A 25,821-nucleotide genomic window follows, 5' to 3' on the forward strand; every position below is an offset into this window, starting at 1 on the left:
GTCTTTCGTTAACAACTGCAAAATATTGGGTGGCGGGGTATAAACGCGGTCGTACGAGATCTCAAGAAGAACTCCGCTGTGGTCGACCCCATGACGCTTCAGATCTGAATCGTCCAGAAATTGTGGTGCATATCTACGAGCCTAGTTGGTTTGTCGATTGATAACCATGAATGAAACATGGGTCCATCATTTCACACCTGACACGAAAGAGCAGTCAAAACAATAAACTCTAAGGGGAAAATCAGCTGCAAAGAAGGCGAAAACCGTTTCACGTGCAGGAAAAGTGTTGGGGACAGTTTTTTGGGATGCACCTGAGATAATTTTTGTTGACTATCTCTTCAAAAGAGAAATAATAAACGGAGAATATTATACAAATTTATTGCAGCGTTTGAGCGAAGAAATTGGAGAAAATGATTACATTTGACAAGAGAGAAAGTCTTGTTTCATCAAGACTACGCACAAGTCCATTCTTCCGTCATTGCGACGGCCAAAATCGAACTTTTCCTCTTTCACTCTACCCGTCAGTTTTTAATCCTCTAAGATTATTTTCTATTTCCAAACTTGAAAAAATTGCACGGTGGAAAGAGGTTTTCCAGTTTTAAAACATTCGAAGCTTCTTTCTATAAACAGGATATAGGAGTTATAGATCATGGAAGCTAAAAGTGCATTAATCTCAAAGGAGACTATGTCGAGGAATAATTTAATATTTTACTGGAAATATTTGGAACTATCCGCGTAGGTGGTCAGAACTGGATCTCCTTCAATGTGTCCTAGATTCTTGATGTTTTAGCTAGCAAATCTAGATCGCTCTACAACAATTTTGATTTGAGAAATATTTTTTCCACGTTAAAGCAAATTAAGCGCAACACCGTTTTGCTGAAAAATATGTCAATTTTTTTCAATTGAAAAATTATGCACGCTCAGGTCCGGGGCCATAGTCGATGTCGGACGTCAGCCCCAATAGAGTTCAAACAGATTTATTTTCCCGCTGTTATGACGTTTATTAAAGATAAATAACACCTCAAACGCTGCAAGCTACCTAACGTTTTAATGCACATATTTAACCGTAATATATCGTGTGTTTTGAATAGGAATATGCAGTATGTTCATTGAAAAAGTTGAAGCAATGTATCACTTGATACCTTTAGGAAAGTTTTATATATTTATGTGGCGTTTGTGTATTTAATTTAATTAATCAATTAGTATTAGCTTGAAATAATACAAGTACCTACTCATATCTTGTAGGTAATGGGTTTGAAAGTTTGTTACACCAATTTGTCAAGAGTTTATAATTATTTTACCAATAAGTGAGAAGGCGACTATTAAATGAAACGATTTAACGTGTGCACCATTTTTTGGGCTAATGCAGGATGATCATGGCTTTTGAAGACAATCTAATTTTGGAGTTCATGCTACATTGTTGCGATACTCGTTTAATTATCTGCATGCCCTCTTCCGTTGCGCTATGGCGAAAGCAAACTGCCTGAAAATGGCAGGGAGGCTTTTTCTGTCTGTAAAGGTGTTCAGCATCATGTTTAATTGACTAAAAAAACCTCCTTTTACCATAAGAGTGGCTTTATTGTTGGCCAATAGTGTATTACTCTGTAGAAATCCGTGATAGATTAATAAGATCAATACAGAAGAGTGCGTCCGCCAATATATCAAGATTCCGCCAACGGGAAATATTAGAGAGTTTAAAGAGCTAAAATCGTAAAACCCTTACGTTACTTACATCTGTTGTATGTTAGTAAAACTCTAACTAACCCAAAGTACCCACTGCACTCTATTGAGAATATTCCTAAAGTACCTTTTATATTATGTCTGCGACGCCTGAGTGACTGAAACGCACATTTGCTTCTGATCTGTTCGGAACGTGGAATTCAATAGAAGATACAAGACACTGAAGTAAATTAAAACTTTCTTAATGAATAGCAAAGCTTCATTTCTTTACACCTTAGGCCGCTACGATGAATACAGTGCAAACTTCTGGAACCGGAGGGCATACTTCAAAGAAATCCCAACTCCGAGACGAGGTAATTAAAATGGCATTAATTTACAAACTAACGACCGCATGCAAAAGATTTTATGATTTTCTATTATGAAGGTCATAAGTTTTTGAATCATCGTACGTGCCACGTTAGTTTCAGGGTGTCGTGTGTCTAAGGCAATAATTCACTTTACACGAATATCAGAATCATGTACGGCCGAAAGATTAGTAAAAACTAGAATTAAGCTGAATCAATAATTGTTAATTCCCAATTAGCACCTTATGCGGGTAAATGTTAATAATTTATACGGAGCTTCTCATGGATTACTGCATAAATTCATTAAAACTTTTAATTGCGTTTGTTTCCTATGAAACTTGGATGCATTCAGGCTGCCCCAAAAATTACTTTTATACACAAATGGGTTTACAACCGGGACTTAGACGTGCATAGTTAATTGGCGCCAGCCCCAGAGAAATTATTGGCGCCAAAATGTTCAACTGCTTTTAAAAACTAAGGTTTGCACGTGCTTGAATTGTCGGCGTTAGTTAACTAATCCCAGTGTTTTTTCATGTAGACACGTATAGTCTTTAACGTTCCAGCAAATTGACATGAATAATTCGAACCAATAAACATGTTAAAAGGTGTTGAACTTATGGGCTCCAGTGTATTGACACTGGCCCTAATAAATCATGCATGGGTAAATCTTGCTTAACGTGTCGTATCCCCCGAATTCAGCATAAGCAATAGGTTCAGAATCCAATTTAAGTAATACAGGGCTTAGTTTGAATAAATAATGTTCACGATGATTTCAGGAAAACGAAACTTCTCGTATCTCGTTATAGATAGCTAAAAGTGGCAACGGTAGAGTGTCAATCATGTTGAAATATCCTTTTAAATAAAAATCAGGAGAAATAAAAATATTTGATCGAACTACGTTCTTTCAGGATATCTTCAGTTACAGTCTCAATTCTTCAATTTTTATAGTAGAGTTTTATTAGCCTCTATAATATGCAACTTCTATTTTCCAATTTCATTCCCTTTGCATTCTTTGCAGTTTCTAAAATTCCAAACTTAAGGAGAGGTCTTTATGTCTATTCGTGCTTTAAAAAATCGTTGATTCATTTTATAGAAAGTCAAATTTAAAATATATATTCTATTCCAATTTAAAAAAAATCCTGACTCGCCAAGGAATGGAGACGTTTCTCCCTCGTGTCAATAACGGACAGTGACAGTGGGTGAATTTGACAATTGAGTGAGGTTAGAAATTCGGTATTCGTCAAATTTTAATGGGCACGCGTTAAATGTACGAGTGTTCTTTTAGTTAAATTCAATAATTAAACACATTTTTTGTAACCAATTAATTGAAACAAAATTAAATTAAATCCCTGATTCTCGCAGAAATTTAATTTTGGTTAATTTGCATCTGTTTTCTGCATCATCGTTGCGAATGTGATTTTCTTGCTATTTTTTTTTTTCGCATTCAATCAACCCTGTATAAGCAAGATCACCCACATAACCCTTACGGGATACTCAATAAGCGTGGATTGTAAAGATTCAATGAAGGAGGAAATACCGGAACAATCAATTTTGCATCTAGGAGGGACGATGGAGAGCTTCCAGCGCACATCATCCCCTGGAAACGTGGATAAATTCGGCTGCGTGAAACGGGCTTCTATTGGCTTTTTCGGGAAGCTTTAGTTTGGGTGTTTCTCCTGTCTCGCCAGTCGTGAAACGATTTCGGAAATTGTCTTCTTATGATCTGTTCATCTAATAGTTGTTTTTGGGTGTGATTTGTGATATTAAAATCAGAGATTTGTGTTTATTAAGTCGGGTCTTAAACGAGCCTTTGACACGAAGTAGGTCAGATGTTACTGTCGGCACCATCTCTATCGCTCCGGTTTATAAATATTCATTTTCCCGGTCTAAACATAGATATATAAAGCCACAAAAAAATTTACGAGTGTGAAATGGTTGTTAGGTAACGATCTGCCCGAGAAAACTTTTTCCTTCAGTGCAAATCTCGGGACTAAACAATAATCACGTGCAAGTGTTTATAAACAACACGTGTGCTGGGGAGTATTTTTTTAAATGTGGAGGGCGTAAATGAGAAAAATGCCCGAAATAAGTAATAAGTTTGAGTTGAGGTTTTTCAAAAAAATCCCTTTTCAAAGAAAATCTCCGGACCGGAAGAGGAGCAGCATCAAAAGCCCTATAAATAGGGTTAAAATTGCTGCCCCATACGCTTATGTCGAGGTAAGCCTGTATTTAGCTCAAACAGTATAAATAATTTGATATTGTTCTCGTCATGTTATTTTACCTGGACCAGTTCTATATGGCTCTAACATTTCCAGGAATTAATAACTATTTTTAATCTATTTCTGATAAAACTCGTTTGGCATTAGACTTTCGCTGAATCACAACTCTTCTGAACAATATTTCTAGACTTCTAGGAAAATATTTATTTATCCGGACCATGCGCTTTGTGACGTGTTTGATCTAAGCAACGAATGTTTTAAAATTGGAACTGAAGGAGCAAACAAGCAAACGTTAAGATGGGCTCTGATGAAATATGATTCGTGACCTGATTTTCGGGCACGGTAGATAAATCCTCCCTTTGTTAGGATATCGATACGAATTATATAGGATAATACAAATTCGTATGCAATTATAGGGATCCTGTTAACATCGGAAAACAAATTTCAGATCTCTCACTCTTCCCAAACTTTTCTTCGAAAATGTTAAATATTTCACAGCTCTAAATTCCCACTCTCTGTAACGAGAATGCAATTATAATTTCCAAAGTTTTAAAGTAAAAGTTTTAGTTAAATTTCTATTACAGTAATTACGCAGCGATGAGGGCTAAGAATTTTCTAACAAGCACGAATCTAAATACCCATATATTCACATGTTGATAGTGCCAATAGTCCCCTACAGGCTTAGCATGTTAATTCCATGTATACAGATTGACTTAGAACTTGTGAAGGAGAATATTAGGATGGTATAATGAAAATAAAAACTTTTGTCAATACATTTCGTCATAATCCTTAATAATACAAAAATGCAGACTATTGAAATTTAATCATATTTAATTATACGAAGGACTCCGTTCAAAGTAGTTGTGAAATTCAGTAGTAAAGTTTGAAAGCTGCTAAATGATATTTTAGTAAACTCATTAGCTTATTGAATTATTAGTTTCAATAAAATTCCGATTTGCAGCTACCGTACTTGTAGTTATTCTAAACTCGTGGGTCTAAAGTGCTAACCTGTTAAGGTCGTCTTTGTTCATTGTTGTTCACATATTTTCATAAAAATTTTACATTCCATTGCACAAAAATGTCTACATACTCCAGTATTAAGGTACTTATACAGTGTGTCTACTTAAGTTGGACTCACACGGGATACTTTTTTGTCATTAATTTTACGAAAAAAAGTTATTTTTCATAAAAGTTCTTCATTTTGCTCAAGAAAACTTTATTACTGTTAGTTTTAATAATGCCCATTTGTTTCTTGTTTACTGAAAACATGATAAATTTTCGTCTCTTAATATGTTATGATAAAAATTGCGTGATTTGATTACTTAAATTAATTCACAACAATAATTTATTTTGCTAATAGAAGAAAACAAACGATTAATAATTTGTGTGACCACGTAGGACTATTTACTTTAGTTTTAAGTCACTCCATTAGTGCCTCGACGTAGCAGCCTCCTCTTTAAAAACATTTAATCGCTCTTTAAGATTGAAGTTTGATATGCGTTAGAGTATTTACCCTTACAAAAACGTCAGCAAATATGATTCCAACAAGGCAGTGCTTCATGCTACAGTACATTAACTGGTAGAGAATACCTTTAAAATATTTTCAAATAAAAGTAAATCACAGACCCTCAAATGCTTTTTGGCCTGCTAAATCTCCTGACTTAACCCTTATTATGGGGGTGACTTAAAACACGAACAGTACAGGCCGTTTCAAGATGTTAATCATTTGGAGATAATCATTTCGAAAGCATATCAGGACATTACTCCAAATATGAATAACGAACGTGTTAAGGGAATTTGGAAAAAAACGATTAAATATTTTGCGAGAGAGGGCGGCTATGGCAAGGGATAAGTCATATGACTTAAAAGTAAAGTAACTAATTCTACCTAATAGTTATACAAAATATTAACTCTGTTTTCTGCTATGAGCAAAATAAATTATTTTGATGTGTAAGTTCCGTATTTAAATCGCGAAATTGTTATGAGAACATATTAAGAGATGAAAACAGATAAATGTGCATTATTGAGTATAACAAGTAAGTTTGAGTAAAATTCATATATTCAAGAAAATTTGAATAGGATTTCAAAGATTTCATGTGTGATTATTTCATTTTAGGTTTAAGACCATGCAGAACGTTTTACAAAGAATAACTTTTTCTCGTAAAATTATAAATGAAAAAGTTTCCCATATGAATTCAACTTAAGCAGACACATTTATATTACTACATAAATGTCTCAATATTTTCCTTTTCTCCTGTCGAATGATGAGGAAAACAATAAGTGTCAAGGTTCAGAATCGTAATTGATGAATTTCGATGGAGGCCTCGTGTGAACCGAAGATTGTTACTATACAAAATTATCGAGCTCACTTAAGTTCAGATTCGAAGTACAAATAAGCTGCTTTGACAGTAGAACGTAATTTGGACTACAAACCTCTGAAGTGTGTTAAATTAATTAATACTGATTATCCTCTTTAAATAACTTTACTATGCCGCAACACCAAGAGGATGTATTTTGTAGTTACTTAGATTACGATTTATAACGTAGACCCTAGAAAAACAAAATATTTTAAATATTTTAATATATTCCGTGACTGTCATGGTGGTATATTTTATCATTCTTCATGGTTATAGTAATGAATTTTATTTTTTTCAGGAACTCGTCGTTAACTCGCCGAATGAGAGAAATTGGCGTGGTATATTTATCGCACTTCTGGTTATAGCAGCCGTGCTGGGACTGATCGTTTTTAGTATAATATTGGTCTCTCCTCCCGAAGAATCTCCAAGAATAAAAGGCTCCAAGCCTAGCTTAGAAGATATTTTTGTAAAATTACCACCGCCATCTAGGTTTAATGGAACATGGATATCAGGTAATTAGTCTCCATTAAGGGCAAGTCACAAACTTTATAAACAGCGCTCGTAAAAAGTATTGGAACACTTTCATAACATTCATAAGCCTGTTACTTCAAAGAAATGCTTAAATACGTATAACTTTATTTTACAAAGGCATTTCGTGCATTATTTTCGCCCTTCAATTTTTTTTCCCTGTCCAGCTACCCCTACTAACTTTTTATTTGAAAATGGGGAGGTGCCCACTGTAGTAAATCAAGTGAAAGGTAATTCAATAAGAGATACTTCCCTTAAAAAAAGGAACAAAGTCCGTATCCCAAAAAGGTTAAAATTTTTCATCTGTGCTTCCCAGATGAATAATCTATTTTTATTTCACTTTTAAAGATAGTGAAAAATGACCTAGAAACTCCAAATCGTCTTCATTGTAAACACTTTTTTAGAAACAAAATATTATCGTTTTCATAGAATTCATTGGTAGTAGAACTCAATCGTTATCACAGTTAGAAGGAAAAAAATGGATCATTTATCTCAGAGACAAAGAATTGATATTTTAATCTTTTTGGAGTATGGAGATCGCAAAAGAATTGACGCAGGGGCGTGTCTCACAGTTAATGAGAAATATCCGGACCGACCTATTAATAAAAGTGTAGTTTGTCATGTTGATAAAAAACTCAACAAACTGTGGAAGCTGGAAAGCTGCTCCAAAATATGGATAATCTCGAACAGTAACTGGCGATAAAGCACTAGACATTCTTTTATCTCTCGATGAAAATCTCGTACAGTCTACCAGCAAACTTGCCGATGAATTTGATATATTCGCAGACTCGGTAAGCAATCTTTTAAAGCGAGAAAAATTTCATCCATGTAAAATTTCCCTTACCCAAGAGTTGACGCCTGAAGGTTTTGATGGCAGGATGGAATTTTGTGAATTGATGCAAGAAAAAGGCACTCAGGATAATGGGTTCTTTTCTATAATTTTCTTTTCGAATGAAACAACTTTTTGCTTAAATTGATCGATTTATCGATGTAATTGTGGCTATTGGTCGACAGGCAATCCTTACTGAATGCAGACCTTGCATACATAAAATCTGAAAAAACTCATCGTATGGACGATTGTAATCGGCCGCCAGTTTATCGATCTGTTTTTCATAGAGAAGAACTTAAACTACGAATCATAGTTGCACTTATTGCAAAACGAAATAGTTCCGCCAATCGACACATTTTCCCTGAAGAAAATGGAGAACAAGTAGCCAATAATATTTGTTTCCAACAATATGGTGCACTACCACATTGTGCTAGGATCGGGAGAGCGTATATTGATGAGACTTTCTTTAAGAGACGAATCAGTGGAAGAGATGCAATGGAATGACCCCCACGATCTCCAGATCTTACGCCCCTCGATTCTATTGTGAGTGTATTTGAAAGGTTTTCTTTAGACCACAAAATTTAGATGATTTACGTCTTATGATTCATTCAGAATTAGAATCAACAACAGAAAGCGACGCTGCAACGAATTACATAAAAGAGTTCAAGGAACGACTGAGTCATTGCCAAATTATTACTAGAATCCAGTTTGAGAGTTTACTGTAGAAATTTAAATTTTGTTTGAAGTAACAGTGGCTTGCTTTATTTTATATCTAATAATTTTATTCCTTTGAGGAAACTCTAGATCCAATTTTAATTTTTATTCGAGTACCTTTCATTTGATATACCACAATGGCCACCTTTCAATTTGATGATAATACGTTAGTAGCAGTAGCTCGATGGGGGTGAAAAATTTGAACGTCGGAAATAATGCATTAAAGGCCTTTTTTTTTAAGGCAAATTTGTACGTGTTTAAGCATTTTTTGAATATGAAAGTTATGAAGTTTTTGCAATGCTTTTTACGAGCGCTTTATATCAATTACACTAGTTTATTAATGGTGGTGCTTGAGCGCTGTTGCACCTCCGCGGCACTGAAATGGACGTCCTAACTAATGTCTCCTTATTTTAGATTACGAATTTATTTTCAAGGATATGTATGGTGGCATATCATTATACAATGCAGAGAACCTAACTACAAGTGTTATCATGACGAACATTACCTTGGTAAGTGTTACTATATTCCATCTATTCGCTAAACAATAATTTAAATGATCTCTCCCATCAAGCAGACATCTCGAACAGACCGTTCTGTTCAAAATTTCTACCCTTGACCCAATTTTCATCCCGACATATTATCATAGGGCCCTTTTAGAATAATGAATTTTCTGGTCTGATTTAACATCGATTTATGTCGGTGTCCATTAATCCCTAATTTGCTTGCAATCAATCTTAATTTGTTTTAACCGGAAATGTATTGTTAAGTTAAACCACAAGGTCGCCTATTATAAATGAGCCAAACTTTTCCAGCAAAAATGCTAATTATTCGGGAACAGTGAAATATAGCTTCTTGAAATGTAAAATGAAGGAGTGAATTAATCAGTCTGCAATGTTTGCGTTTTCTAATAACAGTTCAGTGTTCAGGCTTAGCCAACCATAAAACATCCTTTTTTTTTCATATACAGAACGATTCTTGTTATATTGAAACTTTCCTGGCTCACTTCAGCATCTCACCAGGCTACACAAGTTACCAAAGTTATTGAACGTTGAATTGTGCATTTTTGATTTTATATTGTGTGGGTGTAAACGCAGTGAAACATTCGATACATTTTCATTGCATCCATGGTATTGACTAAGGGCACTGATAGAGTTTGCACTGGTGTAAGTTGGCGATTAATAAAAATTCGCACCGTGCAATTTGATGTTGATGGGCGCAGCGTAACAAGAAGCTCCCAGTTTGCATTGTTGAAATGTGAAATATTGGAAGAATTTAGTAGATGAAGTGAATCAATTGAATCTTCTTAAAACTACTAATTCAGATCTTTGTTAAAAGTATGGATGCTGGATGGAAATTATGTAATAACAAATACTTTTATTTCAATCTTAGTTTTCCGTGTGGTTCAGAACAACTGAACTATACATTTTTTTGAACATTACCATCTCGTTTACGAAAAAACACCATTGTGGGCATAAAACTTTTATAGTCTCAATTGGTGGCCATTTAAGCTTGCAAGGTAAAGGGCACTGTTAAGGCAAAACAACTCAATAGCTTTTAAATTTTTTCATTAAGTCTGCTCGATTATCGAATTTAGTGTATAAAACAGATGGTATATATAATATCATATTTTTTTTAATATTAAAGTCTGCCTGTAAATTCAATTTTGGGTAAAATCTTTGACACTTGATTTTTTCGCCTTCAATTTCTGTGCACCTGTACAGAACCTCTCAAAGTGGCTGTCCCTATATTTATTTTGTGGAAACGGAAAGTAATTTGAACAATTTTAACTCTGGGTGTTCAATAAGGTTGGATGAGTTCCATTTCGACTTAAAGAAGTTCATTTCTCAAATGTCGGAGGAACGAGTTATGACGCCATTCATGATATTTTCCCCAGAAACATACCTAAATTCTGACAAAATTATATTGATGCTATTATTGCATAAAAGTTTTCTTAAAGAATATTTTTCTTAGGTGTCATCGTTTAAAAGTTAAAAGCATAAACATCTCGGGAATTATCGAAAAAATAATAAATTTTACAAAAACTAAACAAACAATTATAAATTATTTTTTATAAAACTAAATAATAAAATAATGCAAAATAAATATTATATTCTGTTTAATTTATTTTCAATATCATTTCTTCCTCCGGCAAGGCACAGTTGAAGTCTTCGCCTTACTTCCGTCTTAGTAAATTTTCTTAACTTTTCCTGCGTCGACTCGTTGCAAGCAGTTCTTATTTTCTATTTTAAGTGTTCCAAATTCGTCAGATTTCTTTTCTAAACTTTATTTTACGAAATCCTCACAAGAAAAAGTCCATGGGAGTTAAGTCTGGAGACTTTCCGGACCGCTGCACAGACTCCTTAATGCCAATCCAGTTTTGTCCGAATGTGTTATTTAACTGCTGCTACACAATATGAGGTCTAATAAACTACATAGATATAGGAATAAATCAAGTTTAGTCTGATATTTCTGGATGTATTTTTGCGATAACTTCTAATATAGAGTGCGTTTCGAAATCGACCCTTGCCATTGGGATCTCGGAAACTAGAGGGGATACGAAGAAGTTTCAATGGAGGCGAAATTGCGTAATTTAATGCTTGACCAAGTGTCATTTCCAAAATTTGAATTTTTCTATGACTTCCGAATATCTTCGAAAAAAATTAAAACTTGGAGATTTAATTTTTTTAAGCGTTATTTGAGAAAAAAGTTCAAAACCCCAAACACGTTTTCAACGTCACCTTGTCAGTTGCATGACGACGTTTTCAGATTTATCATCCGATAATTTCCCGTAAAAAAATTCGATGCAGCACCCATAAAAAAATTAAGTTGATGATGGTAGCTGGAAAACGAAACGTCGGACGGCAAATCTGAAAGCGGCATTGTGTAGATGAGAAAAAGTGGCAATGAAAATGTCCTTGTGGTTTTGGGTTTCTTTGTCAAATAACGCTAAAGAAGTAGAAGCAAAATCTTCTATTTTTAGTTTTTTCCGGATATCTTCGGAAATAGGCGGAAAATGAAAATTTCAAAAACGGAACTTGGTTAACCGCTAAATTAAGCAATTTTGCCCACATCTAAAACCTTTTCGCATTTCCTCTAGTTTCCGAGATCTCAGTGGTGAGGGTCGAATTTGAAATGCCCTGTATGTACAGGGACGTCAATTTTGAGACATCCTATACAGTCACTTAAGATCGAGTTAGAAGGGTTTCAGAAATCTCTTATACCGTCGCGTACTGGGATCAAAAATGGAAAGATGCCAAAATTTGATTTTCTGAGCTCAGCATAAACCACTTACAGCGACGGAACGGCGACCGACCGTCATTTTTCAACCACGTCATCAACATCCCTTAATATGCAAAAAATTATACGATGATGACATGCATTTAACTCACGTTATATACTTTCAAAGCTCGAGCGATCTTAATGAAAACCCTTTTACTAGCTTATACTACACCTACACTAGTTTATCCAGATATAGTGTCACAAGTTCGTGAGTTCCCAGGATCTTGATAACCGTAAGAAATATTAATTTAGTCGAATTTATTCGCAAAGATGTGCGTGTTTGCACGCACACACATTTTGGGGCGATATTGGGGATCCATCGTCCCCAATACCAGAGGTAACCGACCTGTTTCTCTTCCATTCTGTGTGACACTTCCGGAAAACACAAAAGTTAATTGTCTTAACAAAAATTGTGTTAAAGAAAGTGTAATACCTCGTAAAACATAGATAAATACTGAGTGTTATTTAAGTACGTGGCCAAACGTCAAGAGGAGATTTTCGTGTGATTGTAAGACGAAAAGTTTATATAAAAATGGATCCGGTGATGCTTCATTTCCAAGATACCGATATCTTAAAAATTTTTTTTTTGGTCTTCTTAATAATCTTAATAATCCTTTAGCCGATTTTGTTGAAATTTTGCAGTGTTATTTATGGTTATTATTGTTATTGATGCCCTACTGACTTTTTAAAACTTTTCTATTTTTTTCGCATTAAGCAGAGTGATGGCCCCCCAGTTGGCCGGATTTATATCCGTTAGATTTTTTTCTTCCGGGACACGCAAAATCCTTCGTTTACAGAACTTTTGTTAATACTGAACGCGAATTAATCCAATGGAACGAGATTCATGTAATCAGATCGAATATACGCCGGAAATGTTTCAACGTGTTCGGCGGGCCAAGATAAAACGAGCTAATGATTGCATTAAAGTTGAAGGAGGACATTTTCAGCAACTATTGGAAGTTTCGTATCATTTATTGTTAAATGGGTTTGAACTGAAAAACGTTGCGTGTCGTTTGTTTAAGTGTAGTTTTAAAAAAGTGATTCTCTTGTTTGATTTTTCTTAAATTTCTGACGTTATCCCAATGCACGCCACTAGCAAAAAGAGATAAATCATTTCTAGCTTAAAGGATTCCTTCATACTACATTAAATATTGTCACTAAATTTCACCGTCCTATTAGTTTCTGTCTTTTTGTGATTTAGGAGTTTTTTTTTAATATTTAACGATAAAAACAAAGTTTGACATCCTGTATCTTGAAAACGAAGCATACGGAACTTATGTTCGCCTTAGCATCACTTAGAGAATCGTCCTGTAAAGCTTTGCCGCGTACTTTAATAAGACCCTGTATATTTACCAGTTCTACACGGATTTTATTATGCGTAATTAACAACACGCAAATTGAAAATGATATATTTTCGTTATTCTGCAATTAAGATAAATTAAGATATTTACGAAAAGCAAAATTCTGTATCGTCGAGTCTGATTTCGCCCCCCTGCAAAGCAGTCATGTGCAGACCTGCACATGTGGCTTTCTGTAATTCTCACCCACTTGCTTATTTAAGGAGAGAACAACTTCTGAAGCATTTCAGTTTTGGTTTGCCTGAAGCCATATTTCGATTATTCCCACTTAAGCGAATGAGCTGAAACTTTGTAAGGTTATGGGTTCATGAATCAGTGATCCAGAATTCTCAAAGCATCTCAGGCTGCCTCATGCGTCGCGTTTCTGCCTAATTAAGAATATCTCGACAATAATTAATGAATCTGTGGAAGTTTTCTTGATTCCATACATACAGTAATTAGAACAAAGTTCCATGGCAATCTTCAGCGTCTTAAAGTTTCCTTTAATTAGTTTTATCCTACTTGGAAATGTATGAAATTTCTGCAAACTGGGTTTTTTGTTCCATTCCGGCAGGAATGCTTTCCTGCTCACGTTAATTGTTGCAAAGAAGACTGTTTCTTGCCTCTGCAAACACGTTTTCGTTTTGCACAATTATTGGTTCATGAACTTAATTGAAGAAAAACTGGATGTGGCTGCCTGCCAAGAGTTTTCTTCCACAAAATAAAATTGCTAAAAATAAAAAAAGTGCACATTTTCCTATTCAACGTTATTCAATTTGTTTCCTTCCGGAACGTGTGTTACTTCTTAACTTTTCCGTGCTAAGAATTCTTAAACTTTGCTTTGACTTGTCAAGATACTTTAAGTTTTCTTTTGTTGGAAAATTTTTGTTTAACACACTTCTTTCCTTTCAGAGACAATATGAAGTCGTCGACTTTAAATTTTCCAATGATTTAAAATTCGTTTTACTAATAAGCGACCTAATTAAGATATACGAATACACCACTCTAGCGAGGTACCACATATACGAACTGGCAACAGGGTAAGTTCTCTAACTCTTCGCTCTATGTTTCAAATGTGAACTAAATTGCCTCACTTAGGATGCTGAAACCGTTGTCCCCCAAGGAACTGGATGAAACAGCGCCATTTTTGCAATACGCTACGTGGTCTCAAGATGGCGCAGCCGTGGCCTTTATTCACAACAATGACGTATATTATAAACCAAAAGTAGAAAAGGACCTGGTGTGCCGGATAACCAACACAGGAATCCCTAATAAACTCTTCAATGGCGTTCCTGACTGGCTCTACGAGATCGAAATCCTCAGAACCTCGCACGCTTTGTGGTTCTCTCCTGATGGATACTATTTGATGTTCTTAAGCTTTAATAACACCGATGTTGGGGAGTACTCGTATGCTTGGTATGATAGTAAAAATTCAGAAGCCATTTATCCCGAAGTACGCAGCTTCCGATATCCCAAGGTAAGCTTCTTTTCCAAAGCTGTGCAGGATGGGCAAATCTTCATGTTTATATAGGGAATCTCGTGAATAGTGGGTGTCATGGAAGTAATGGAGTTTGTAGGAAATATACCCCTGCCGGAGACACGCAATGTGTTTTCGTAACAAGACGGTGCATTTTTCTTGCAATATCGGGGCCGTCGCAGAGTTATTGAACGTAAATTTTGGGCAAAGTTCGACGGGAAGCAGCGGGTGAATTAAGTAGCCACCGCTTTGACCAGATTTATTGCCATGCGATTTCGATTTTTGAGGAAGATAAAGACAAAACAAACAAAAAAATCACGGACAAACTTTTAATTCGTTTCAATAAAGTTCCAAACCCAAGGATTTTTGTTATTGTAGGTTTTTGTTCTCGCATTTTTAGATGTTAAAACTTCAATCGACACGTACTGGTCGAATAACACCTGTAACGATTTTATTACTCCACCAATCAAGGAAGTAACGAGGATTTATCTCAAAAAGGCTTTCGAAAGAGTATTATTCAATTTTCCTGTGTATACGTTATTGACCATCATTTCTTACATATGAACATGGAAATCGGCCGATTCTGGATAAGGTGTCCCATATAAACGCCCTTTATTTGATTACGAGAGTGTACCAAATATAAACGGGATTCGTTTTGTAACAAATTCCGACTTTATCTAATTAAAATGAGAAACATACATTACTTTTCTGCATAGTCTCCCGCGCTAGGAATGCATTTTCCCCATCGGATTGGGAGCTTCTGTATTCCATTATCATAGAAACTTCTCGGACGTTCCTGTAGTCATTTGGAGCGCAAATGTTTCCACCACATCATTGTCGTCGACACGTCGACCCCCCAAGTGCTTCTTTGAGAGGTCCAAAAACATGAAAGTCACAAAGTCACAAATCGGGACTGTATGACGGACGTACCAGCGTTTTCCAGTCTAATGCATTCGATCCGCCCAATAACAGTCGGGGAACCCATCTAATAGACATTTCGCGCATTCTTAAGTCACCTGTCACGATTCAGTGAACACTTCCATAATTAATGTACAGTTCCTTAACGATTTCCCAAAGAGTTATACGCTGATTTTCCTCCATAAGATTTCTGATCGCTTCAATGTTGGCTTCAGCCACACTTTTCCTTGGACAGCACAGTTGACCCTCGTTCTCGGTCTTTTTACGCTCTCCAGAAAATGATTTGTGCCATGCGAATACACGGGTTCTTGACAGGGTATTATCCTCGAATTACACCTGTAATCGTCGCAACTTTTGGTTGGATTGACCGTCTCCTTGGCCAAAAATTTAATTATAATCCGTTGCTCCACGAAGATATGCCCTTCTGACCTCCTCATGGCTTCTTTGCTTACGGCTTAAGGCAAACGAGTGAATTACTCTTCATTATCTCCTTTCCCGAAGAGTACAGGCCATCTGCGCATGACCTCTTTTAAGGTCACGGACCACATCGTAATTAAAGAAAAAATCAGCTCCATTTATATTTGATACACTCTCGTATTTATTTTACATTTTCCAATAAAGAGTTTTTCCTGTATATTTTTGTTCCAGTATTTTGCTTCAACTTTACTGTTTTACCATATTCTACAAATTTATAGGTGGAAACTTCAAATCCAGTGGCAACCGCTTGGATCGTAAATCTGGCCACTCCAAAGTATTTGTTTCCATTCCAATTAAAGCCCACCAACAGTGTGGACTCAGACAGTTACATCACTAGTGCACAGTTCCACGGATATCACAACGTGAATATTATATGGCTCAACAGAGCTCAGAACACATTCGTTATTGTTACCTGTAGTAATCATAATGGCTATAACTGTAGTGATGTAAGTCTTCCTGTCTGTTTTTCAATATTTTTTTAAAGGTAAAAGTAAATGTTTTAGTTTCATGTTGAGAAAGAGCACGAACATATTGGCTGGACAGAACCAGTATACCATCCAGTATTCAGTCAGAACGGTACGAAAGCGTTGGTCCGCTTGCCGGTTAAAGACGAGGATAATGGGCATTATATGCATGTTTGTGAAATATATAAAGGGCGTGTTCGTCCAATAACTCACGGTGCTTTCGAGATTGTTCGGATATTATCCTGGGATGAAGAAAATTCCTATATGTATGTACATACATACAGGCTGTCAATTTGAAAGCTACCCAACCCTATTATCTTGAAACGGAATAGATTCTTGACAAATCGCCGGAACACGTCGATTTTGTTATCGAGAGAGAAGAACTTCTATAGTAGAGAATTCACTGTGCTTCTTTAAACCCTCTACCCCTTAGAGTCACCCTCTCAAATGTCTTAAATAGCAAAAGGGGTTAAGTGTTACATAATTTTAAACAGCTTTTTATTCTCTAAATTTTACTACTTCATGTGTTACATTTGACTGTTGCGTTATCAAGTTAGGCGTCTTTGATCATTTTAAATTCATTTTTTCTGTTATCGTTTTGATAGCCTTGAAATTAAAATTTTTTTAAATTGAAAAATGTCTTACGATTGGGATATTGTTTAAATAAATTTTTGCATAGCTGTTTTGAGTTATGAAACAAATAATTTTTCTTATTGCTGGTCTTAAAAAATAACGATTAAAGTGAAAATTTCTATTTTTATCACTTTTAATTTATTATATGTTCGAAATGTTCTCCATTACTTTCCAAATAATAATAAAGCCTGTTTTGAAACCCTTCCCCGACATTTTGAAATACCGCTTCTGAAATAGCCCTGCTTGCCTCTGTGATTCTTCTTTTCAAATCGTTAATATTATCACGCTGGGTTTTGAAAACAACCGATTTTACAGACTCCAAAAAAAAAAAATCTATCGGCGTTAAGTCTGGTGATCTCGCAGGCCATTCTATCGGCTCCTGTCTACCAATCCATTTGTCGGGAAATCGGTGATCCAACCATTTTCACACTAGGTGAAAATAATGCGGTGGAGCTCCATTTTGTTGAAAATGTATTTGGTCTTTTTTCAAGATGTTTCCATCAACTTGATCTTCCAAATGGGGTGTTACTAAAGGATCAATTACGTTTTCAAGTAAGTTTAAACACAGCTTTTCAATTAAGTTTTCGTCAATAAACAAAGGTTCTATAACGGCATTTCCGAGAATACCAGACTAAACATTAATTTTTTGCTGATCACTGTGTAGCACTCTCTCTCTGAGAACGTGAGGATTTGTGTCACTCCAATGTCTGCAGTTCTGTTTATTGTCCTGACTATTAAGAAGAAAGGTGCATTCATCATTGAAGTTTGCACCTGTTCGTTAAAAAAATGGTTATTACTAATTAAGGTGATCATGGTTTCGGAAAACTCGATTTTTCTAGAAAAGTAGTCATCATAAAGTTTCTGGAGAATATGCATATTGCAGGAATGGGATTTATTTAATTTTAATGTTTTTCGTACAGTTTCATGTGACATTCCAGTTTGACTTGGCACGAAGGTTTCCAGAGCCTCTAATTTACTATGGGGCTGAAAGAGGCTCAAGAAATTCTACATAAAAAATTTTCCCCCTCAATAATAAAATCGCCTCGTTTCCACGATTTGTAAAATATCTATCTCGTTTCTGGATCACATGGATGGGAAGTTTTCAAATTAACACCCTGTATAATGAGAGTAATGAGTAATGGTAATAAACTTAAAGTTGCATTACGTTTCCAGATATGTCATAGGAACCATAGAAGAAAACCCCGGCCACAGGCACCTAATACAAATCATAGACACCAACTCGATACCAGAGTGGAGGTGCCTGACTTGTCTCTCTGAAGAGATCATCAATATTACCTCATCATTCTTCAACGAAACGGAGCTAAACGACAACTTATGGGCCACTTATAGATGCGACTACAATAACATTATTTTTAGTAAAAACTCTAGCTTCTTTATACAGGAATGTTTGGGACCAGAAGTACCAATCGTCGTTTTAGCTAGAACTTTTCCATACAGTAGATCGGTTATACTTGATAGTAGTGCCAGGTTGAGGAAGCGTATGAAGAAGTTTTCCCAACCTCAAGAGAAGCGTATTTCAGTAGAAATTGAGTTTGGCTATAAAGCTCAAGTGAGACTGTATTTACCTGCCGTGTTAAGAGAGTATGAGGATGTGACTTTCCCTTTGGTACTGCTCGTGTATGTATAATTTTCAATTTGCTGCAAATGATACTCACTACTAACTCTGATCTATAGAGATGCAGCTCCCTCCTCACAAGCGGTGTCCTCCGAATGGGACGTCTCATGGGCATGGTACTTGTCCAGTAGCCGAAATTACATAGTTGCCAAAATCGACGCTAGAGGCTCTGGGTATCAGGGAGTGCGAATGAGGCGGGAAATTCAAAGAAGGATTGGTCTCATCGAAGTTCAGGATCAATTGGCGGTCCTGACTTATCTCAGGGACACATTCAAGTACATCGACCGCGAAAAGATATGCGTGGTAGGAAAGGGGTATGGAGGCTACGTTTCTGCCATGATGCTGCTTCAGGATTTACACCAAGTTATCAATTGTTCGGTGAGCGTGTCTCCCATTACAAACTGGAGATATTACAGTAAGTTTTCGATGCGAGATTGACATAGTTACCGGAGGAAGTGTGTTTTCCAGATTCTTTCTACGCTGAGAAGTACTTGGGCCTACCTTCGAAGCATCCTCTGGAGTACGACAATGCCGACCTGACCCTAAAGGCCGCCAATATGAACAATAGGCATTTTTTCTTGATATATGGAACAGCAGATACTCACATTACTTCGCAGCACTCCGTTATGCTGGCCAAGACGCTCATAGAGCAAAATATCCTCTTTCAGCAATTGGTGAGTTATTTCTGACAAGTTCTGAAGTGGCATCAAAAAATCTTGATCGCCCTCGAAGAAGAGAAATTCGGAGAGTTTAATTGGCAGCAAAAAAATTAATAGAACTTTCCACAATTCGTAATGTATTGTAGGCATATCCAGACGAGTCCTACAGCTTCAGCCAGAAAGCCCTACTCCATATGTACAAGGAGGTCGACCTATTCTTCAACGAGTCCTTCGGACCTGTAATCGACCAGTGGGTGGACGATACCGGATTTTTTATTTAATATTTAACCTAATCAACCAATCTACGTACCAAATGCTTTCCAATTGATTCCTTTTTAACACGCATTTAGCTCTTCCAAAAAATGTGTTTCAAACACCAAGAGTATAAAAATATATGCCAATGCAACTAAAAATATTTTTGATATTGCCAATAATAATAAATTAGAACGTGGAAATTAAAGTGTTAACTAAGATTTAAACAAAAAGTAGAAACAGTTTGTATTTAAAGTTTAGGAAGTATATGAATGGCTTGTACTTAGCCCTACGATGTGATATTCTAATTTTTATATATTATTAAAGGTTTTAGTGAAATATATTGTACATTTAGGGTACTTAATTGTTAAGTAGTGATGGTTTTGTGCTTTTATCACAAGCTGACGCATATACGAGTAGTAAACCAATAGACAAGAAAGTACCTTTGTTCAAGACACGTGTAACACTGTTCATATGCATTAAACTGGCGCCAAAAAGTTAAATTGCTTTAAAATTTCATTGGCACGAGTTGGTGGCGCCAGTTTACTGGCACTCAATAAATTTACGCGTGTACAGATGGAAAAGCACTGGCGCTAGTCAACTGGCGCAGATTCCCTATTTAACTACAGTCTTGCCAAGCTTACTCGTCAGCCCTCTAGCCTTTCTATCATTTTATTACGGACTTTTACCCGCTGGCACTGGTGCCGGCTCAGAAATGGTACGAGAGGGGTCGGCACCAGAAATCATCAAGTATACTGCAATTTGCATAACTCACATTTCCGTAGAGAAATGTCCCTCTTTCCCATTAAGTTAGCTAGGGGAGGTAGCAACATACGGCGGCGCAACGAAAGTTTCGCACCTCAATTTTCAGTCTTTGAAACGAAAATGTGGAAAAATGCTCAAACCCCTCGATTTTTGATTCGAGAGGGACAATTTTTTATTGTATTTTCAACCCTTCAACTTCAATCCCTGAACAGGGGTGGCAGTTAGCCCTAAAATTTTCTATGGGGAGAAACCATGTGAGGTAGGGTAGTTAAAGGTAGTTGTACCCTAATTACAACTTCCAAGTTTGAAGTCACGGCCATTATCCCTATTGATATAACAGTTGGTCAAAATTTGTGAGGAAAAAAGTTTCTAGTTAACAGTTGATTGATCACAATAAGACCTGTAGACTTCGCCAGCTTGTCCAACAAAATCTTTAAACGTGAAGTATCACTGAATCGTTTTGGCGGAGGCGAGTTTTACCCCTCAAATTTAAAAGGGTACGTCTCTCCAGGTGCAATTTTTTCCTTAAAAAGGTGGGTAAATGGAAAAAAATGATTCATATTACCTTTATGGTCAATTCATAAAATGCTAGAAATGGCCGTCATTCCCTTTAGTACAATAAAGTAAATGTTGGTTAACGCGTTGTCTTTCGCTACGCAATATTTCAAGTGTAATTTGGTAGCACTCATGGATTATGACCTCAGAGGTAAAACTCACCTCCGTGTAAACGATTCAGTGATATCTCACCTTTAAAGGTCTTTCTACCCTCTCAGCAGCTCTTATTGTGCTAAATTAATAATTACCTAAAAAAATTTTTGCCTTCCGACTTTGACAAGCTGTCATATCAGCGGGGATAATGACGGTGATTCCGAACATAGAAGCTATAAAATGGGTGCAACTACCTTTAAAATGAGATATCACGCGACATCCCTTCCCGCCAATAATGTTTACGGCAGCTGTCACCCCTATCCAGGAGTTAAACTTGAAGGGTTGAAAATACGATAAATAGTTGTTCTCTTCGAATGAAAACTCGACGGGTCGGAGCGTTTTTGTACATTTACATTTTAATTACTGAAAACCGAGATGCGACCTTTTTGTTAGGCCACCCTGTATATTATAAAACCAAAATAGGGTCGCGTAATTGTAACGGCGTTATTCTGCAGTCAAAAATACGCAAAGGAGTTTTAGTGTTTGACAACCCTTAAAAGGTTTTATTTAGTTATTCAACAAAACACGTTAGTTTGCTCAAAAATATGAATATTTCTATACGTATTAATTGGAAGAGGAAACGTTGGCATTTTATGTGCAACATTACACCTTGGTGAAAAATTGACTTTTCTCAAACTTCTAAGAGAATTCTATGTGGCATATAGCATATTCTATTTCGGTTTTAACCTGGTGAACTTAATCCGTTTGAAAGCGACAAATGTCATATTTCAAACGTCAACCATTCGAAAACAGGTGAAAATCGAAATAGAATATGGCATTATTCCTTGAATTTTGAGAAAAACCCAAAAGATCAATAATGCATGAGGTTGATTCAATAATATCGAAGCGGCATGACTGCACTTTCCAAATATTTGAAAAATTCAGTGCAATGCCAGTTTTTTCCAGTTTTCCACACCCATCAAACTTTTGCACCGATTCCCTCGAACGATTTTTGAGAAGCATCTCACGTTTCGTGAAATGTGGGACACCCTGTGTATGTCCGCTATTTCTGGACGGTCGCACGTAGGTATATTCCTTCGATCTTATTTAGTTCCGCATGGTATTTTCCCTTGCGTTGGTTAATATTGATTTTTTAGGGTCGGAAAACCAAGGTATGGATGACTTTTATTAGAAAATATTATATTTGTTTTCTGGATTTCACGCTCAAATAACTGCAGGATAATTTCAAGCCCTTAATATGTACTTTGATTAAACTTTAGTTTTTCTCCCCCTGAGTAGATGCTCATTACACGGCAAATCTACAGGTTTCGTACTTCAACGTTATTACTCAAGGAAATAGCTAGATGATGGCACATGATTATTTTTTTCTTTTTCTTTATGGCAGTGCATCGTACTAAGGATTAATAGTTATTTACATGTAGAGGGCTGAAAAAAGAAGATTACGCCCGCAGTTTGAGGCCCGACGCGAGGCGAGGGCCTTAATTCGGCCAAGGGCGTAATTCTCCTTTCTACGCACGGTACGTACAACGTTTTACGCACAAACGACGTTTTTTTAATCTTCTACGTGCCAGTGAAACAATGTTATAACTAACTACTTGATTAAAGACGGTTGAAAACTAACAGGCGTTATTTTTACTTTATCGCCCGTTGCCGAGAGCGACCGGCGTTATTGTAGCTTTGTTTTCTAAGGTCGCTAACGGCAACGCTCATAAAAAAGTAATAACGCTCGCCGCTCGCAAACTCATCATTTCCGTCTTGGAAGATGTACTCATTGTGCGTAAAGTACACTTAAGGCCTAGGAGCTAAAATAAAATTGTATTCTTACATTTGATCATTGTGATACGATAAACGCGAGCTATCATAAGTATCGCGTTTGGGGGGAATGTCGAAAACAGACCAGGGATCATTTTTGATCCTACAGAGCCATCAGAAAAGCTAAATCTAGCAGGGGGTTGGATCTTCTGCGATCACAGGTCCGGACTCAGTTTTCCATTTTCAAATCAGCAAATGAATATGAGAGAGGTTTGAAGCTGCCTGATAGGTAAAATTGAACAGGAAAAAAGTGAATCTGATTTTTAACCTATTTCCTACTTAAAAATCAGGAGTTGTTGATTCTCAAGGCGGTATACCATTTACCACGCACTAAAAGTTTTTAAGTAGTACCGAGTTTAATCTCACGAGTAAATTCGTGTTTACAAGAAACTATTTTATTGTTAAATGTTACATAAAGTAAATGAAAATTATATACATATACATACACATATATTATATGTATCAGTTACAGTTTATCTACTGTATGTGGATTGTTTAGATTTAAATAAATGGCTCATTTGTAGAATTGTCTTTTTTCCTTTTTTTTCCGTCCTTGGACGATACTCGTTGTCTTTCGTGTCGCTAAATTAGTTCATAATGTCACCCCGTGATCGTACTCACGAGGTACAGGGAGGAAACATTCACATCACTTACCATTAGGATCTCATAAATAGTAGGAGTAATAATAGGTTGATTCGGAACAGTTTGGTTCTTCAGATCCTATCTCGTCGCTTCGCCACTCGTTTTGTAAACTTGGACTGGTGCGGCAATGAACTGCCTTATGAAACTTGCTCCCTAATACGAGGGTAGTCCCAGAAGTGTCCTACCTTACACTTAAAGAAAAGTTGGAAAATATTACATTATTCGTTAACATAGTCTCTCTTGGCACCGACACACTTTCTCAGTGATGTTCTATAACTTCTGCACCCTTTTGAAAGCAGGAACCTTCGAATCTTTCAAAATGGGCATCAACTTCGGACTCTACCTCTTTATTATTAGCAAATCTCTATCCACCGAGCCATTTTTTCACGGTTAGAGATAGAAAAATAATCTGAGGGGACTAAATATGGCGAATAACGTGGGTGCGGAAAAAGTTCGAAAGCAAGTTGATTAATTTTGACCTTAGCGATGACGTAAGTGTGGAAAGCTGCCTTATCTTGGTGAAACAAGACTGTTTTTCACCATATGCAGTCGCTTTTCTCTAATTTCTTCGCTCAATAACTGCAATAAAATTGTATAATATCCTCCCTTTATTGTTTTTCCTTTAGGGAAATAGTCAATAAAAATGATCCTACGTGCATCCCGAAAAATTGAGGCCATCACTTTTCCTGCAGATGGGTCGGATTTCGCCTTCTTTGGGGCCGTTTTTTTCCTTTGAGTTCATTGTATTAACTGCTCTTTCGTTTGAGATGTGAAATGATGGACCCATGTTTCATCCACGATTATAAACTGACGTAAAAACTCGACTTTATTGCTGCGAAACTTTGCCAAACAGTCTCTTTAAATATCCTTACGGCAACATTCATCTAGCGCACAGTTTTCTCATACGTCATAGTTTGGTCAAAATGCGATGTCCAGTACGTTTGGAAATACCTGTCATCTCTTTTAATTCGTGCAATTTTAGCTGGCGACTTTCCAGTACAGTTTTGTGAATCCTCACCATTAATTTCTGGAGTGGTTAGGTCTGGATTGTCATTGGACCACCCACTACGGAGCTCGTCTTGGTAGCTCGTACGATCGCGTTTAGGGCCTGCCATCTAATATTTTACACTTGTTAAGTAACCACCAGATTCCCCCAAAGTAAAATTTAACTTCACTTTGATGATGGATGGAGTAAAACCTTTCAAATGAAAGTATTGAAACATGTATTGATGACTGATTTTCCCATATTCATAAAATACCTAAAAGAGTTAACTAAAAACAGCTCCAAAACCAAGACGTATCAACTTGGCACCCTCAAGCTTCAGATATAAGCTTTTTGAGGTTAAGTCTCCGTAATATAAGCAAGTTTTTAACAAAAAAGTTGCCATCTACAGTAATGGCCATAAGTATGGAAACTTCTTTAATATTGCATTTTTTCTTAACTACCGGGTATAAATTGAAATCGAACATATACAATAGATTCAACAATTTTTACTTTATCGATATCCTCGGTATATTGGTATTTATTGGTATTGCCTTTAGAATGCAGATAAAAAAATAAATTTGCTGCGGACAAAAGTATGGAAACTTTTTTCATTTGTTGATAAAAATCGCAAATAATTGATAAATTTATAGAATTTTGCATAGTACCTGATAAAGTTCATAGTAGTAACAATGCCAAAACGCCATTTGTCTGAAGAAATAAAAATGCGTATTGTTGAACTATACAGGGTGAGTCTTAAGTAATGGGACACAGAGCAACGATGGATTTATGACATAAAAATAATGCAATATAGATAAATTTATGTTATACCAAAAGTTGAAAATAACTGAGATACAGGGTGCCAAAGTTGAAAAATTAAATGAAATTTTCCTCAATATCTCTGGAACCGTTCGGGCTAATTTCACGAAATTTATTATATAGGGGTTTTTGGAGATGATCAATTCAAATTTATCGACGATTTCGGTGTATCTTCTAGAGGGTGCCACAATCGACAATTAGGAGTCATTTAAGCCATTTAAACTTTTTTGTGCCACGGCGTATGTCATTTTGTCCTCATAAAATTTGTTCCTCTACCTTTTCTAGTTAAAAAAGTTATACCTTATTGGTGTCGCTAGGAGCAACGGTTT

General features: G+C 36.2%; 1 protein-coding gene across 5 annotated transcripts in view; it reads left to right on the forward strand.

Annotated features, from left to right (window-relative positions):
- Window positions 1-23,575, forward strand: part of LOC136342235 (inactive dipeptidyl peptidase 10) — a 132,498-nt gene extending 108,923 nt beyond the window's left edge. For 2 of the 5 annotated variants that reach the window (XM_066287833.1, XM_066287832.1), the window contains exons 2-11: window positions 6,899-7,112; window positions 9,086-9,180; window positions 14,200-14,327; window positions 14,386-14,764; window positions 16,378-16,605; window positions 16,663-16,889; window positions 18,430-18,894; window positions 18,952-19,307; window positions 19,361-19,566; window positions 19,698-23,575. In XM_066287833.1, the coding sequence (XP_066143930.1) occupies window positions 6,899-7,112; window positions 9,086-9,180; window positions 14,200-14,327; window positions 14,386-14,764; window positions 16,378-16,605; window positions 16,663-16,889; window positions 18,430-18,894; window positions 18,952-19,307; window positions 19,361-19,566; window positions 19,698-19,832 (2,433 nt within the window). In that variant the 3' untranslated portion in view covers window positions 19,833-23,575. Of the gene's footprint in view, window positions 1-548; window positions 1,906-1,958; window positions 2,034-3,674; window positions 4,242-6,898; window positions 7,113-9,085; window positions 9,181-14,199; window positions 14,328-14,385; window positions 14,765-16,377; window positions 16,606-16,662; window positions 16,890-18,429; window positions 18,895-18,951; window positions 19,308-19,360; window positions 19,567-19,697 lie in introns of those variants that run through there. The other 3 variants (XM_066287835.1, XM_066287834.1, XM_066287831.1) reach the window with 3 other exon arrangements.
- Window positions 23,576-25,821: the final 2,246 nt, after the last annotated feature.

The sequence above is a fragment of the Euwallacea fornicatus genome, chromosome 11 (genome assembly GCF_040115645.1).
Source record: "Euwallacea fornicatus isolate EFF26 chromosome 11, ASM4011564v1, whole genome shotgun sequence".
In the NCBI taxonomy this organism is placed as follows: domain Eukaryota; kingdom Metazoa; phylum Arthropoda; class Insecta; order Coleoptera; family Curculionidae; genus Euwallacea; species Euwallacea fornicatus.